The sequence below is a fragment of the Lagopus muta genome, chromosome 3 (genome assembly GCF_023343835.1).
Source record: "Lagopus muta isolate bLagMut1 chromosome 3, bLagMut1 primary, whole genome shotgun sequence".
Lineage (NCBI taxonomy): Eukaryota > Metazoa > Chordata > Aves > Galliformes > Phasianidae > Lagopus > Lagopus muta.
In genome coordinates, this window is record NC_064435.1 from 87,830,419 (window position 1) to 87,849,010 (window position 18,592).

General features: G+C 37.6%; 1 protein-coding gene across 3 annotated transcripts in view; it reads left to right on the plus strand.

Moving 5' to 3' along the window:
- CDKAL1 (CDK5 regulatory subunit associated protein 1 like 1) overlaps nt 1–18,592 on the plus strand; it is a 361,348-nt gene that overhangs the window by 225,129 nt on the left and 117,627 nt on the right. For all 3 annotated transcript variants that reach the window (XM_048940100.1, XM_048940101.1, XM_048940102.1), the window contains one exon: nt 8,649–8,794. In XM_048940100.1, coding sequence (XP_048796057.1) covers nt 8,649–8,794 — 146 coding nt within the window. The remainder of the gene's footprint in view (nt 1–8,648; nt 8,795–18,592) is intronic.

Here is an 18,592-nt window from a genome sequence, read left to right on the forward strand (position 1 = left end):
ATGGTTGTCTATGTGTAAACTGTGTTTGTCTTGCTGGCACTGAAGCTGGAAGAAATCTAAGCTATTAAGAGAAGGGGGAGCAGAGTGGTTGCATCTGGTCTTCTGAGGAAGGAGGGGGAAAAAAGCTGTCTTATGGCTTCCTTTGTTATATTGATAGATGCTTATTTGTCTTACAGAGGCTGTGCATACATCTTTGTTTAACTTGTGTATTCCAGATTGTTCTTTATCTCTGGGGTTTTCAAATATAGCTTATTGCCTTGAAATTACTTCTTAAAACCCAGCGTAATGTAACTGTTTCAGTGATGAATTCACCTCAGAATTAATGTTTCTGAATAATGTGAGATTAGAAAGGAATGAATAATCTCTGCTGTATTTTGAATTAAGTTGCACCATTTTGTCTAGTCTAAAGTTTAAGATCTCAGACTCAGTGGCTACTGATGGAAATAAATGAGTGGTGATGTGTTTGTTGTAAACTGGTAGAATGATTTGGCTTAATAAATGTCAGACAAGAACCCATCTTAATCTTGTTGAAGTTTTTATGTTGTATTTGTAAATCTTGAGTGCTCTTAAAATCTTCATTAAATATTGTATTGGGAACTTTGATAAACAATAAAGGTTTGCTTTAAGATAGTGTAGAAAGGAGCATTTGTGGTGGTGGAAATGAAACTGCTCTTCATAACGTTACTGGAAGGAAATGTTTTGAAAAACATGGCAGAAAGAACTGCTTTACTTACGCAAGATTCACTTCATCAGAACTGGTTATTTTATGCGTGCTGCTAATGCTTTGCCGGATTTAATGATTTGTGCATAAAAATTCATGTTGGTGAAAGGGGTTAACATTAAATAGCACTTTGCTTGACCAGTTAATGCTGTGGATATTAGCTGTACATTAAGTAAGATTTGTTCATACGAATGTTTATCTTCCTTTTTAGATAGCATAAAAACGAAGAACATTGAAATGCAGACAGATCCTCTCTGTTTTGTGTTGAGTGTCAGGTTGTCTGTCAATTACTTGCAATGTCACTTCATAGTAGACCTTTGGAGCTGGGTTTTATTTCAGGTGGATTACCAGCAGAAAATCAAAATCACCATTAACGGAGCTGTTTGTTCAAAGACCAGATATTATGCGTATGGAGTGAGAATTTTAGCTGTCACCGTACGTTTTAGGGCATTGGGGTAGAAGCTGATGCCAAAAATACAGCTCACAGCAAATTGTGCCATCTTCTCTTAGTGTCTGTGCTTACACTGAAAACCAAACACGATCTTCCTTTCCTAGTTATTTGTGTTATAATAAGTGAAGATCTACCAACTTCTGGTTAGTTCAAATGAACAACCAACCCCCTTTGTTTTCTTTGCTAGTTATCACACTCACTGTGCTCTGCAACATCATCTGCATACTTGTCAGCAAGACTGCTTGCTTTGTTGGGCTTTGGCATTTGTTTAACAAAGTTTCATGAGGAAAATGAGGAAAAGGAGGAAGAGAAAAATGAAGCAAAGGAGATGTATTGGATATATTATTCCACCTTGCAATAAAACTGCACGGGACTGTTGGTTTTGTGTTTCTGTGCCATTCTGAATTGAGGAAATGATAAAATCGCTTCTATCCAGTCTCTGAATTTAATTAATTTAGTCATGTTAAATGAAGAGGAGATTCAGAAGAACTTAAATTCTGCAATATCAATATTGCCATTAAGGTTTTGAATGTTTGATATTATTTTTGCCATGAAACTTAAATCAGTTAGTTTGGTATCTTCAGAAGAAAGAAGTTGACAGTAGTTACCTAGAAGTTCAGGTTTTGATTATAACCTTCCATTATTTTTTTTCACTGTAGCCTACTAAAGCAGGTGCTTTTGAGGTATTGTACATGATCATTTTAGGTAGAGGGAAACAACAGGGAAGGTTCCTAGTACTGATGTGTCTCAGTGCACTGGCGCTATGATGTGGTGTGCCATCCATTTTGTGACTTCCTTCTCAACAGAAACCATCAGTTCTTTTGTTTGACTAGGTTACTAGTGATCTGTGTCTCTGATCCAGGTTTCTGAAGACAAAAAGTTGGAGCAATAGTGCTATTTGCCTACTGTATGTGTGTGCCTCTATTTACATTTTAACTGTTTGTCAAGGTTTTGTTAGACATACAATTGAGATGGAAAGTTATTTCATGCAGCACTATGCTATTGCAATAGCTCACCTGGTTAGGGAACTTCTTTGTGTGTTTCTAATGTGTATTGCAAAGAGGAATATTAATTTACCTCAGGAAGAAAATATTTCATTAGTGTAGTGCTTAATGACAAGAAATTAGAGAGTCCCTTGGAGAAAATGAGAAAGGTGTGTATTTTCTTGCAGATCAGAATTAATCATTTCACAAGAAATTAACATTAACTGTTTGGTCGGCTGGTCATTAAGCCATTGCTCCAGCACTTAATTAAGTGTACATTTTACCTTAAAGTGAATCAATTTACTGAAGCTGGACAAACAGCCCTCTGAAGCTACAGCAAGTCTCTCTGTAATTGTAGCGATGGCTTTAAGAGTTGCCATCTTCTTAAAAACAGAACTGTTTATTTACTGCTTGTGTCCAACCACACACCTCACATCAGTTCAGGTGGGAACTGAAGGTCCTCAATGCTTTGAAGAAATCAGTGTCATGATGTTAATGGCCATGTCTGACTGGATCAGCTGCATTTTGGAGATGCAAGAATGGAGCCTTTAGCGTTGTACTTGGGCTCACAGTGCCAGAGAAGCCAAGTAATAATCAGCCTTACATAAAGCAGAAAAAGCGCCTTTATTTAACCCAGTGTAAAGTCAGTCCCATTTTAATGCTGGAATGCAGGCTGGAATAAGGATGCCAATTTGCTTATCATTAAGTGTTTCAAGAACCTAGGTTCAGATATCTGTACTGAGAATTACTGTTTTTATCAGATTAAATACATAAATGGTCCTCTGCAAGTAGGTTCTTTCTTTTCAGCAGACCTCGACTGGAGTATTGGTCTGTGAAATACAGTATTGCTCAATGTTATTGTCTGGATGTCACTTTTTTACAAGAACTTCTCTTAGCTTGTCTGCATTTTGAATAGAGAAAGATATGACAAATTTCTGAAGGGATGTGGTTTGGCTTGATCTGGTTTTTAAGATATTAGGCTTAATAATCACGGGGGGGAAATTAACTAGCTAGGATTGTCTGTTTTGTGAGATGAGAAGCAGCAGAAAAATCCTACAGCTAGAGGAACAGCTGGTAACAGGGCAGAGCAAATGGCTCTCACTAATACTTCTATCAGCATGTCATGACTCATAGCCTAGTTTCTATCCATTTCTGAGGGTGGCTTAAGCTGATACCCATCCTTTGTTTGATAACGTTGTCAGTGTTTTTCCTTTATGGCAAAATAAATTTTTGCTCTTTGTCTTGTTGTCTTGCAACCCAAAGATTTGATGTAAAGGTTCAAATTACATCAGTTGGAGCTGTGTGCAGCAGTAGTCCTTTGTCATTGCAGGCTGTTTAGGACAGGTGTGTATGTCATGTCATTACCTGGGACAGAGGTTGCCGCTCAGCATGTCCAGCATCCAGCTTCTTTATGTGCCTTCATTACAGGGGGAGGCACTGCATGGGGAGGTGTGTCATACATCCTATATCTTGGATTTTCACAATCCCATTCCTTGGGGGCCAAAAGGGAAGCGTGAGGAGCTCCCTGTTCAGATCTTAACAAAACCATTGCAGGCTGTCCATTCTCAGTCATGTTGTCATGGCCATGTCTCCATCACTAAATCAGATCTGTTATTGGATTTCACTATAGAGGGTTTATGAAGTGGACCACAGTCACTTGTTTTTTGGCCAGGCTGGGGGTAGCACCACTGGGCTTCTGGATGGCAGCTGCCAGCAGAGAGCCCTCACCACACATCTCACACTAACATCTGCCACAAGGGAAAGAAGTTTTGAGGGAGTGCCTTTTTGTCACATTTCCATATGGACAAGCATTTCACTGGACTTTGCATTTGGCAGAGGCCAAAATGTTTTTTTTAGAAAGCATTTGCTCATACCACTGTAACTTGAACATGAGTAGGAATTCAAACTGGACTTCTGCCTGCTTTGGAGGAAAGATACATGTAGATGCATGGATATTGATATTTATTGGTTCTGATTCTCTATGGGTCTGTGTGGTGTCATTACAAACACCAAGACTGACTTTCTGGTTAAATGGTTAAGTTCTTAGATTGTAGATGCTGGGATGAAATACAGTGACTGGATAAAAACCTTGTTGGCTTTGTGTTCGGATGTACTCCAGCTGCTAAGCACTGGAAAAAACTTATTTCCTACATCATCAGTATCCCACAGGATCTCTCACACGCATTGTTAAATTCCAAATCTAGGCAACGTCAGCTTAAAGTAAATTGCAATACTTGTTTTTTTTTTTCCTACATGGAATGTCTTCATGTAGGTACTAGTAGATTCCATTGGAGGGGAGGGGAGAGGTGCAAGGCAATCAGCTGCTTCTGTCATGAAAAAAGACAGAATTTTTCTTTCACAGTCTTATGATTTCAGAAAGTCTTTCCTTTATTATTTCCAGATGGAAATAAAATTAAATATTGCATTTTTTCCTACTAGCTGAAGTATGTAATTATATCTAGTAATGCAAAACACTTTATTTGAAAAATGTGTATGTGTTACAACAGGAAACAGATGTTAAGTGTAGGATGTTGAGACACTGTAAAGTGCAATTATACATGATGTCCTTCAAGCTCTCCCTGGGATATTAACTAATAGTTTTATTAAGTGATGAAATCTAGTATTCTGTGTATAATCTGTGGTGCAGGAGAATGTGTCAGGATTCACTGGGTATGACTGTTCAATACATAATGGTATTTAATCATACTCTGTTGTGAACTACTTCAGTGTAATTTTGGGTGTAGGGAGGATAAGTGGTAAGACTAGAATGATCTTACCTAACAATTGTGGGGGACAATGTTTCATTTATAACAGTGCTTAAGAAATTTGGAAGATTGGTTTATTCAGATGTCTCAAACTGCTCATTCTGAGTCTCTGGTTGCAACTGATAAGTTATGAGACAAGCAGTGGCGGTACTTAGAAAGCCAATGAGAAGTGCACAGTGTCTCATCAGGTGTTTCTGTCTTTTGTTCAGTTTGTACACTGCTGAATCTACCAAGTTAATAGTTATGCTCCTGGAAAACCAGTTTATCAGTAGGGCCTTTAATTCAGGTCTATGCCTAAAATGCAAGAACGCACTCAGTAGGACATCATTGCTTAAAGTGCTCGTAGTTTATGTTGTGTAGCTGTAGGTGCAATAGGAAGACATCTACAGTCTTCTGTTGTGTAGAAAAAGCTTTGCGATCCAGAATGTGCTTAAAACCTGTGGCCACAGTAACTAAACTATATGAGGGCTCCTGGATATGTAACAAGTGTTGTACATGCATTTCTGATACACAGGACAAGGAATTTTCCTTCTAAATAATGTGTTTTCTTTGATCACAAGGAACCGATGTGCATCTTTCTGAAACAAAACAGTGCATAGAATTGTCAAAACATTTCACTTAGTGCATAAGTGACCATCCTGGCAGTTTTACCTTTAGCATTTTTACATTTTTGATGCATACAGGCTCTTGGAGTTACTGTTGAAATTTTCTGTTATTAACGCTGGACATTTTGTGTCCTGCACACTAATACAGAACCAAGTGAAATGATTTTCAATGAGAGCAGTCTTAATCCTACAGGATATACACGACAGTGATTGCAAGAGTTGCAGAAGCTATATGATTAGTTATTTAATGGGAGAAAAGGAAAAGAAGCAGTTTTGTCTGAGGTTGCATTTAAATATGACTGTTGAATACATGTTGGTTTGACTTTTACAGGAAGTGTTACTAGAAGTTCCCTCTTGGCACGTAGCGCTGAGCTAGATCAAATGTGAGAAAATCAGGTTTGTGCGAGTTGTTGTAAGACAAGCAGCTAGTGGGTTGGGATCATTCCTCAGCTTGTCCTCTGGATAGGAGAACACACTTCCATTTTCAGGATTTGTTCTTCGCTTTTCCTATTTTGCAGCAAAATTTTAATTTTTCTAAGGCAAAGAAGAGAGGAAGAGCATGAATTGAGACACTTCTTTAAAGAAACACATAGAAAAATTCCTCATTTCTGGCTTTAAAAACCAACAAAATGAAATGTGTAGTAAGACAAGGCAGTTTCTTATTCTTTACAATTCACAGTGTCTATGATGTAGGTAAATCCAAGTTATTTATACTCTTTTACTTCCTGCTGTCCTACAATATGTTGCTAGTTTTGCAGCAGCATAAAAGCTGCTACTGTCGTAGAAAAAAAAGCAATCTGTGTTATAAGGTTAAAAAAAGAGAATGAAAAATTGTTGTTTAGTACGAATGCAGAGGAACAATAGGAAAAAGAATTCTTAAATTTTTGAGCATAATATTCCCATATCTTGTTTGGAATGGATACCCATTGCTTTCCTATCAAATGATCCTCAGCCTTACAAAAGCTGAGATCAAATAATGCTTTTGTAGCTAGAAATCCTAAGAAGTAGTTGATGATTTTCAGAGAGAATTCATGAAGTGAATCATGTAACAGAGAGGCTGTTACTCAGAAGATGCCAAATTTGAGAGGAGTGAGAATTAATTCTACGTTGTAGAGTTAATTTTTTCAGATTCAGAACCACATTATGAAATTCGAATTTCATTGTTTTCTTGCATCTTAAATGTGGTTTTGAAGACCAAGTGAAGTGTTTTGAATTAAGAATCAAGCAGTAGTGGTATGTTAGATGACTTGATTCCAGTCCTTCTGCTATTTCTGGTATTTTAGATACTACTGATAAGCACAAACATCACAGTTGACTGGTAGAAAGCTTTTTATTAACTTTTATAGAATTTTCTAAAGCTTAAATAAGCCAAAAGAAGAAGTTTCTCATTTTGTGATATTATGTTACAAAACTTGTTCTGTGCTGTTTTGTTTGAACAGTGTATTCTAGCTGAATGTCTAATATTAAGGCGAAAAGCAAATGGTTCATTTAAATTGGATGTGTAAAATTTGTGGATGCCTGGTGGCCTGTTCTTCACCTCTGGCTTCCATTGAGAGCCAGCTGCACACACCTTGCTCTGCATCAAATCATGCACCCTCCACTACTGATGTAAGTTTTACTTTAATATTTAGTTTACATGTCTGGGTTAGAGTAGGCATTCCATTGAATAATAACCGCTCCTCATAAGCACTTCTGTAATAGGATCCTAAGCAGAAACCCTGGAAGCAGCTTTCTGAAAGTGATTGGAGAGGTTTTAGGTTTTGTACATGTGTTTGTCAAATGTGTCGTGTGTTGAGAGAGTAGTTGTTTATGCTCTAAAATTCAGTGCTTTTAGGAGGAAGGTTCTGAAGGAGAAAAGGCACAAGGGAGCTTAGCTTCTCTTTGAACAATTCAGGCCAACCTTGTATCAGTACTGAAGAAAAGTCTAGGTGCATGGCAGTATTGCTGATCAATGAGCTGGAAAGGATTTGTAAATACTTGCAACTTAACAACTAAACCCGGCGGTGGTATTTGTTATCAAACAGAACATCTGCTCTGCCAAAGAAAGGAGAAATGGTGTGAGTGAGCCTGGCTGACTGTACTGCACACACACGGCACGGGAGCAGGCGGTGCAGCACTTGACCCCAGGCTGCATCCTGCACACTTACTGTGCAGGAAGAAAGTGAAAACCTTCATAAAAGTTTGCTTCTTTGTTGTGTGCATACTAATGTGGGTATTTTTTTGTCCAAGTGTGCTTGTTTTTTTGCAGGGTAAAGTTTAACAGGCTGTATTTTTACAACTGTCTAGATGCAGCTCTGTCTCAGCATTTAAAATATTTAAACTTCCTTGCTAGATTTGATGTCATTAATTTTGTAAATGGTAAAAATGAAAGGAAGATTACTGCAGCGCTCTGTTCCCCATCTGATGTTCTGTCACCACACCAGCTGTCTGTCTGGGGTTAGGTTTGGTTTTGGTTTTGAGGTTTGTTGGCATATTGTTTTACCTTTGTTTTGTATTTGTCTTTTTGTACGTGATGTATCATATCCTCTGCCTCTCTTCAAGCCATTCCTTTGCTTTTAGCAGCCCCACGATGAGTTCTATCCTTTCTATACCCAAGTGCTTTTAATTCCCACATCTGTAATAACACAGTTAAGATATTTCAGACTAGTTTTGGAGCAGACTTGCAAAAGATCAGATGTACTTCAATTAGCAAATTGCCAACTCTAAGGGTACTCCAATTAGAGACATTCAGTTATTGGTATATGAGAACTCTTTTGACTCTGACAAGAAAGCAGCTAAATCTTGTAATCTTCTGAAATTAAAAACAGCCCCTGTCTGAAAGCACATTATTTAGCAATAATTTTCTTCTGAAGTTTTCTCTTAAGTGAATAACCGATATTACTTAGGGGGTGTCAGGCCTATCTCAAAGGAAATACAATACCATGGCTTGCTTCTTTCTTTTAAAACAAAACTACTTCCATATGTTTTCACCTGTCCCTACTCTGCAGCTGGGCCACTGCAACTTAGCATTGTTTAGAAGCATCAGTGCCGGTATTTACCTTGGATGAGTAAAGGTTTGTATATTGGCTTCAGAATACTTGAAAACTTTTTTTTGTTTTTCCTTTCTTTTTGAATAACTGTTAGGAAATGGCAAAGATTCTCAATCATCCCAGAGTGTATGCTTTTCTGCACATACCAGTCCAGTCCGCTTCTGACAGTGTGCTCATGGACATGAAAAGAGAATACTGCGTGGCAGACTTCAGACGAGTAGTGGATTTCCTTAAAGAAAAGTAAGTCTATTAATATTTCAGGAAAATAACTGTAGTCTGGGGGTCTATTTTGGTAGTTGTTGCTGGGTTGTTGTTTTCTTCTTTATTTTTTGCAACATCAGGAACATGTGGCTGAAAACAGTTACTTGCAACTTCTTTATTGTTGCAAGTAACTGGAGGAAGGTATGAAAATGAACGAGCTTCTTTAAGCTTCAGAGTCTTTGATTGTGAGCCCCTTTATGTGGTTTGCTCCTTTGCTTAAGAATCTTAAATCTCTACATGGCATGCTTTTAATTTGTCAATGTATTTTTTAATCTTTTCCAAATAATACATTCTTAGATTTTTTTTTTAAATTATTCTTCAAGTACTGCATACAGACTGCTTGAAGTTAAAATTATTGAAGTCTTATTTAATGTGGCTTTTAAGCATTGCCTGCTTTGTATATTGGAGATAATTCAACTCCAGCTAATATGAATTAGTGTTATTTGTTTTTAAGTAAATATTTTACATCCTTTAGCTGGTGTACATTTACATCAGTATAGTAATACTTTCATCTTGCTTATGGAATTGATGATTTATGGGATGATTTAAAAATTATCCTCCTTAAGAATAATTAAAGAAATAAGTATGTATAATAATGTACTTATGCCAACTTGAAGACAAGTTACATTTGCCTGTGAGAGTCTTACGACCTCATTTGGTTACCATCTTTCAGTCTTCGTTTGTGCGTGTTTATTTTAATGATGCAAGGGGGGAGTTGTACCTTTGACTCCAAAACTGCATTAAAGTCCTTGCACATAACATAATTGTTCTTTCATAATCATATTTATGATCAATTTTTCATGATCACAGAAAAATCTAGCAGTCTAGATATGTGAAGAGCTGCATGGGAATTGTTGTTTGCTTTTCTTTCTTACACATCACAATGGAACAGTGTATTTTGCAAACTTTATGTAAGTTATAGGATGTTCCTGTACATTTATATGAATATACATATGATGTTTCCTGTACATCCTCCATCCCTGGAGGTGTTAAAGGCCAGGCTGGATGAGGCCCTGGGCAATCTAATCCAGTACTTGATGTAGTAAGCTGGCAACCCTGGCAGTGGCAGTGGGTTGGAACTTGATAATGCCTGAGGTTCCTTCCACCCCAAGCCATCCTGTGGTTTGGGATGAGTAACTGAAATGGAGCTGATTATAAAAACATGGGTTCACTATTTATTATCTTTATATTTTTATGGGACATTAATTTCCCACCCTGAACAATGCACATGATTCTTCATACTAATTTTTCATGTGGCTTTTGGTCAATTTTCTTTTTAATTAACATCTGCATTGTATTCCCACGCATTGTAAGTGAGAAGCCTGTCAGTTTATGTCTTCGTTGACTTGAAGCAGATTCATTATTCTTTTCAGTAGTTCTGACATTGGCAGCTCTTATTGTAACAGCAGCTGGATTTTCGATAACCTATTATAGCTGGCACGTCTTAGGGCATATGGGAATTTATTATATCATTCTGCTCTTGCACACAGAAAACGGTGAATTACTTAATATCCAAATTCAAAACAGCTGGTCCTTGAATGTAAAGAAATGTATGACATGTCTTTATCCACAGGTTTTTTGTAGTAAACTTTACAAGGAAAAAATAATTGTCTTGATGTCTTATTTTTTTGAATAACAGTAAACTTTATTTATCCTGCTCATTAGGAAGCTACCGAATTACCTAGTAGTTCCTGTTAGGAAACAGGCTGAATACTAGAATGGAAAATTTCTTTGTGCCATATGGTGATAGGCTGAAGAAACTATGGAAGAAGGAGAAAGTATTTTGGATATTTGAACATTCACACATCTGTCAAGCAAATACATTTTTTATTTTTTTGTCTGTTTAAGAGCGTAGTGTCCTAACTTGAGGTTTCTCCTCCTTTGGCAGCAGCCAGCTGCCTTACATTCCCCATAGTTATTCCCATAAAGATCTCAGCGCAAAGATGGCCAGGACTTAACATGGCTGCAGACAGTTCCAGAGCCTACAGCCAAAATAGCTAAAATTAAATATGTGTTTGTACTACTTTAATCGCCAAAAGGGATCATTTCCATCTTCAATTTGTCAAGAATGAAAAACGAAACAGAAGTGGAACACCCTGTATCTCCCTTCCCTATTCCTAGGGTCATAAATTCATCTTAGAAATTCCCCACACAAAATGTACGGGGTCTTATCAGTAGACTCCAAACGGCACCTTCGTTTCTAAAATGTGACATCTCCTCTGATAGTATCTTCCCTTAGACCTCTGTTAAACCAATCATTCTGCAGGCTGACCTGCTGGAGAAGTAAGGCCACACCCTGAGGAATAAGGCGGTTATCAGTTAAGTGCTTAATCACTTCATTTCAGATATCAAAGGAAATAAACATGAAGTACGGCTACTAAAAATGAAGGAAAAAAGGACATAGATGAACCATGTAATCTCTTTGGTTTTTGAACCTCAAAGACATTAGGGACTCCTGAATCTTTCTTTTCTCCATCAGACAAAGAACTGTGGGGCTTTCTTTCTCCCAGAGAGAACTTCAAAATGTTCTCCTTCCTCTGGAGAGCTGAGAGTTGGTGGCAGAGGTATCTGCTTCTGAAGCTGGGGATTTGTTCATAACCCACAAGCACGGGATGCTTTATTGAGAAGCCAGAGCTCACAGAAACAGTTTTTCTGTTAAAAATCTCTTTTTAGAGGAACGGAACATTCCAGACTCTCTGAAATTCTGACTTTCAACATCACTTAGCGGTGTTTTGTTTGTTTTTTTTTTCTTTGAAGTTTTCTTCAGGCAAAAATCGTACAACTGTACTTTAGAAACAAAGATTGATATTCTGTTGCAGTCATTTGATATGCAGCACTTGTTTTCAGACACCCTCCTCCTACCTAGCCTGATGATTTTTTTTAGTACCCAGATCAATAACAAATTGTGTAGAATATGGAAGTAGAAACTCAAATCCACCAGGCTGAAAAATTGAACTTGAGAAACCATATTCTGTGCTTAGAAATACCTTTATGTATCTACATATAGAGGGAAATGTATATATATAGATGTATATATATAGATTTATTTATTTCTTTGGCATGCTTTTTGTACTTTAATTTCTGCAAATTCTAGCATTCGGAAAACTTCTGTTGTTGTAAGTCAGTAGCTCATCTTCTGCTGTAACATGCACATATATCTTGCAAATGAGAGTATTATTTGTAAACTGTTCTAGAGAGTAACAGCGTAAAAGAAAGGAGGATGTGCTGATTAATTAGCAGGTAGTTCTTTATTACTTCTACTTTGACGGTCTTTGAAGTTTTCCCGTGTATTTTCTGGTCAGTACCTGTTGAGAGGCTGTTCTCAAAACTGGTTGATATGAAGGAGATGCTAATTTGGATGATATATTAATTTCAATATATTTGCAAAATGTTGGAATAAAAGGATTTTTAGAAGCTGCTGCCCAATAAATTTAAGTCAGGGACCAAATTAGTCTTACCTAAAATATCTTTTACCTTGGTTTTCATTGTTTCAAAATGTGTGTTTATTCTCAAATAGTCTCAACTTCAAAGATTCATCATAAATTGTATTTCTGAAAGATGATGTTTTCAGTTTCAGAAAGCAAGACTGCTTTTAATTATGTCAGTTCTGAAACTTAATCCTCTGAAATTTACTTTTGCTTATAAAAGCAAACAATTGGAGTATATTTTAAAGAACCTAAATGTCATATTCTTTAATTACTTTAATATTCAGAGACACTATGAATATACACCCATTAAAAATCCATAGCCCAGTAATTTGTTTTCAAATTTCTTGTTTGCTGTTGTTGACCTTCCTGCATTTTCTTACCTTTCTGGCTTATAAAGCAATTGCTATATTGATCAAAGCTCTTATTAATCTTTCTCTATCATTGACCGCTTGTAGACATAAGACAACAGAATAGTAAAACTAAAATCCAGACAAATGAAAGGTTTGGACAGGGTGGATAAGAAAAGTATGAAAATTGAGAAGCAGGGTGAAATACTGGATCTTTGTTTTGGGAAGTAGCAGAAAACTGAGCAAAAGCTTTTAGCATCACTGACTTTTTCATGTGTATGTTCTGAGATAGCAGCAGCCACCAATAATTGATATTATGCTTCTGTCCACTTGAGATTGTCTCATAATTCATACTGGAAGTAGCTGCTATGTGACCAGAAAGCCAGCAAATGTGGGCTGTCAGAGGGAAGAGTCAAGACCCTTTCAGGCTGAGCATTCTGTTCTTTTTTTTTTGTTTTGCACTTTCTACTCCATTAGACTCAGAGGACTATGAGCAAGCCTAGTCTTAGTTACTTTTAATGGTAATGAAAAATTGATTTTTCAGCATATGTAGGTGTACAGTTAGGAGCAATAGTAAGTGAATGGCATGGAAAACAAATTGAAAATTTGGAAGTAGATTGATCTCTTACATGTAAACTAAGATCTCAGTTGTCTGGCAAATAATAGATTTTTGTGGAAGGTCTGAAGAAGCTGAGTTTACTCTCGAACATGAGAGAAGGTGTTACCTTGTGCTTGAAGACACTCCCCTCCTAGGCTCCCTGCTTCTATGTTTCCTTACAAGGACCTAAGCCCATGAATGGTAGCTTCAGCTGCTTTTTAGCCTGCCTGCTAATTTTGTTTGTAACAGTTCTAGGGGATTCAGCAGTGACTGTCTCATGTTTCTTTTGGCCAGCCCTGACTTTCCTCAATTCCGCTGCAGCCACTGATTGATGAGAGACAAACATTGGTCAGTGAAGGACAGGATCCACCTGAGCGTACTGAGGGGAAGTGACTGCTAAGCTGCTTTCCATCATTTCTTAGCTCTTAATCAAATGGGTGGTTGACCAGGCAGCTGGAGATTTGCTAATGTGATAACCATCTATAAGAAGCTCTGGGAGGAGAATCCAGGGACATACAGTCCTGTCAGTCTGGTTCCAGGGAAGGTTATGGAGCAGATCATCTTGAGTGCCATCATGCAGCACACACAGGGCAAGCAGGCAGTCAGGCCTACTCAGCACAGGTTTATGAAAGGCAAGTTTTGCGTTATGACATCGTGACCTACTTAGTGGGTGAGGGAAAGACTGTGGTTGTTTGTGTAACTAGACTTTAGTACAGCTCCTGACGTTGATTTGGACGATGTTCTGGAGAAACTGGCTGCTCATGGCATACGCAGTCATGTGCTTAGCTGGTTAAAAAACTGACTGATTGTCTGGGTGCAGAGCTGAAGTAAATGCAGTTAAATCCAGTTGGAGGACAGTCACAAGTGGTGTCCCCCAGGGCTCAGTACTGGAGCCAGTTATCTTTAATATTTGTATCAGTGATGTGGATGAGGGGTTCAAGTGTCCCCTCCATAAGTTTGCAGATGACAGTAAATTAAGTGTGAGTTAGGCAGTAGGAAGCTCTCCAGAGGCATCCGATGGGTGAATGCCAAATGTGTGAGATTCAACAAGGCTAAATGCTGGGTTCTGGAGTCACAAGAACTCCATGTAATGCTACAGGCTTGGGGAATAGTGGCTGGAAAGCTGCCCTGCAGAAAAGGACCTGGGGTACTGGTCAGTAACTGGCTGAACATGAGCTAGCAGTGTGCCCAGGTTTGCAAGAAGCTGAACAGCATCCTTACATCAGAAATAATGTAGTCAGCAGGACTAGGGAGGTGATCGTCCCCCTCTACTCAGCACTGGTGTGGCTGTACTTCAAGTGCTGTGTTCAGTTTTGGGCCCTTCACTACAAGAAGGCGGTGAAGTTGCTGGAACAAGAAGAGCAATGAAGCTGGGGAGCAGATGAGAAAAGTGGTGATGGAGGGAACTGGAGCTGTCTGGAGAAGAGGAGGCTGAGGGAAGGCCTCATCACTCCCTACAGCCACAGGACAGGAGGCTGCAATGAGGAGAGTGCTGCTCTCCTTTCTCAGGTGACAAGTGTTAGAGCACGAGGCAGTGGTCTCAGAGCGTACCAGTGAAGGTTTACATTCAATACTAAGAAGGATTTATTGATGTATGGTGTGGTTAAGGACTGGAACAGGCTGCCCAGGGAGGTGGTGGAGTCACTGTCACTGGAGGAAACATTTGGATGTAGTGCTTAGGGACATGGTTTAGTGGTGGACTCAGCAGTGCTGGATTAGCAGTTAGACTTCATGATCTTAAAGGTCTTTTCCAGCTAGAATGATTCTATTAGTCAGGAAGGCAATCCTCCAGTTTTGGCTTGCACAGCACTTCTTTGCTGTTTGCTTATGAATTGGTGCTACGTCATTTTGTAGCAAGGAAATAAACCAAGAGTGTTTTCTGGAGGGGGAAAAAGAAAGGTTGCTTACTAGTATCAGTCTCTTATGAATCCTTTATCTTCACTGTTCTTTATACTGTTTAATTGATTTTCAGCCAACTCACAGAAACTGCTAGAGCTCTTCCCGCCACAGTTTGAATGCATCTCTTGCTTCTTTATAAATTGCTAATCACCAATTTCTAGCATCATTTTTCTTGCCAAATCTGTCGAGGATATTGGATGTTTCTGGGCTGTAGGCTCTTAGTTATTCTGTTGTTTATGTGCCAGGACAGCAGCTGCTGGAAGTGCACGGTTCTTATTTCACTTCTGGTTCTCACGTGCCTTGTAAATTGTGACTGTTAGTCTCTTTCTGTGACACTGCTAAGGGAGAACATCATTTGCTGGACTTGCTGCTGAAACTGGGGTTAATGTGGAGATCGCTTCAGATGTGTTCTATTTGTTACATTTAAAATTTCATTTTATGTACATTGGGGGAAAATTTCTTTGAGTTAGGTATAGCTCATCTTTATTGAACAGCATAAATGTATGTCAGGCTCAGTTACAGCCTTCAGTTTCTTACATGCATATATAAATAAGGAAATTATTAAATTAATCCAGCTGTGTAATTGAAAAAAAGAACTGCTTGTCTAAGTTAATTATAGCTTGAGAGAAGTCTTTGAAAACATATATGGCATAGAAAAGTTTTAATGACAGTGATCACTAGAAATTAAGGTGGTTTTTTTCTTCTTAGAATCATGAACAGTAACAAAAGCCATTTGCCTTGAAATGGTGTGACTAAAAGAGACTCCCTCCCAGAGGCACTATTTTCTGTCTTATTAAATAGGATGCTATTTTCTCTAAAGAGTATGGAAATAACAGTGGAATGGGTTCTCTGAAATTTGATGAATGTTCTCATAAAACTGTTACTTATATTTTTACTTAGTCATGTAGCCACAGGATGAGTTGGGAATAAAATCTGCTTAGTATTTTTATGCTAGATTTTAATTATTATAAAAGGCAAGCTTTTTATTGCCATAAATTATTCCTTTCAAACATGAATATATAGTTTTACACTATTACACTCATCCTTGCACTTCCAACTAAATGAATACTGTTTCAAATGAGAGAGGGAAATGTGTGGAACTAGGACTGTTCTATGAAGAGCAGGAGTAACAGGTTAGAGGACTTTATTGTATTGACTATATTGACTAGCATGGGTATTACTAATTAAAGGTAAGTACAAAAATGAGAAATATGGAACTGGATTTAAAAATCTCTTTGAGATGTGTGGTAAAATAATGATAAGAGCCCTTGGGGGTATTCTTTGACAGTTCACAGTGCTCATTTTACACACACAGTCGTTCTTGATGAGAACTCAGTAACTTGTTTGAGTTAGAGACGTGGAATTTTTATGCATGACATGTTAACAGTACACTTTGTAGTAAAACAGAGTTTGTTTTCTGTGTACATATGCACATACACTATAACTACAGTATGGTGCACAGATTCACAGTATGAATGCTGGTGGCAATCCCTGTTCTCCTGCAGCTTGCTTTGTTATTGGTGTATTTGTCATACTGTTGTTCATGTGCTGATTGCACTTGGCCTAAGGACATCTGTACTCAACTATGGAAGTCCAAACTGACTCACGCAATGTAATGTAAACATGAAGCAATTCTGAAGTTACAGGCTACTTTGAAGATTAGATAGCATTAGATGTGACTTGAGCCTACTTGTTTTTTGAAAAGACACAGGTTAGAAAACACATTTCAGAATTTCTCTGTGCTCCAACATTTTTGACGTGAAGTCTCTTCAGCTTCTGTAGCAGTACAGTTCTGCATACTCTCCCATTTAAACAGAACATGCATAGCACATCTGTTCTTACAGAACTTGATTCTCAGTAATACATTTCGTATTTTTTCTGGAGGTAAAGAAATACTGTGCCTTTTTTCTGTCCCCCCTGCTATTTTCCCACTCCTGTAGATGCACACAGAAACAAGTGCACAGCCTGGGAAATAAATCAGTGTGGGATCATGATGGGCACTCCTTGCAGTCATGCACTCCACGTGCTTTTCTCACAACACTGTAGTGTTCTGCTTCAGCCCACGCTTCTGAGGAGTAACTTTTGTACTGATTTCTGAATTTGCTCCTTTTTAAAAATGTAAAAAATACTTATTATTATACTTGTCGTAGAAGCTGGCTTAACTTTTTGCTGAACACAACCAGCCAAGTTATTTGGAATGTTACTTTATTGATGTTCTAGTAGCTGAGCTTTCCTTTTTCTGGGAAGTCTTATCTGCAGTTTTCTTCTGTAAACTCCAAATTGGAGTATTCATAGACTGTAGAATGGGAATAAATAATATGCACTGAATTCCCAGTTTCTGAAGTCTAGCAGGATGGTATCTCTTTTCTTTGTCTTCCTTCCTTTGAGGGCATGTGAGTGTCGTTCTTTAGAAGCAGTGATATTACATCTGTAGTGGGGTTAAAAGGATTTGTAAGAATCACTCTGTATTGGAAATGAATACTCTTAAAGCATCAATTTAACATTTTATAATTTTTAAATGGTTTGTTTTAATTATTGTGATACTATTGCTACCCTAGTATTTTTAAACAAAACCTGAAAGCACTTACTGTTGTTTTGTTGTTGTTGTTGTTTTTCTGCATAAATACTGTAATTGTGTTTCAACATCAGGATCAGAAGTGAAAATGGAGTGGAAAGGTCCAATTTGTTTTTGAAATAATGATTTTAATTCATGTTTCCTTAATCTTATAAATTCGATTCATTGATTAAGTCTCAGTTTTAATACAGTCTTTTGACTTTAAGCACACACAAACATATGTTAAGATACTTAAGTATTTGTTGCGGTATAACGTATAAATCTAGGATGCATCATGAGTACACCTTAGTGTTCAAATGTGCAAATTTGGATGATGATATTAAATGCATTTGATACACAAAAATATTTATTGATATGCATGTGTACTTTTTGATATTTGACATGGTATTGGGTAATAAATGAATTTTGTAAGCTGTGTTACTTTGACCTACAGAATGCTGTTGCACAGAAGGATTTTTGATGGAGTTGTTGGCAAGCTGATAAATACTGCCTGAATTTACACTCAATTCTAGTTATTTCCAGCATTTGAAAGAATGATTGAAGAAAGAGCAGCTGGTCAGTATCTCTAATAGTTATTTTTTTGAACCCTAAATTGCTTAACCGAAGACAAGTAGGAGGTGTAAATACTCAAAACTTGTTAAACCTCTTCTGAAGTGTAGTTCTACAGTTAAAACATTTTTGCATTCAAAAGACACAGTTGTTCTGCTATGGGAAAATTTCTGTATACGTTCCTCTGTGGTCTATGATAGAGATTATATAGGAGGAAGCTAAGTTATTTTTTCTTCACATGCATCTTATACTGGTCTAAATATTGCATGTTAAAGTCACCTCTTTATAAAGATGATAAATTTATAGTTATAAACTCCTTATTGGATGGCAAAGTAATCACAAACACATTAAGAGGTTTGTGCCACAAAGTACTGGCTAGAG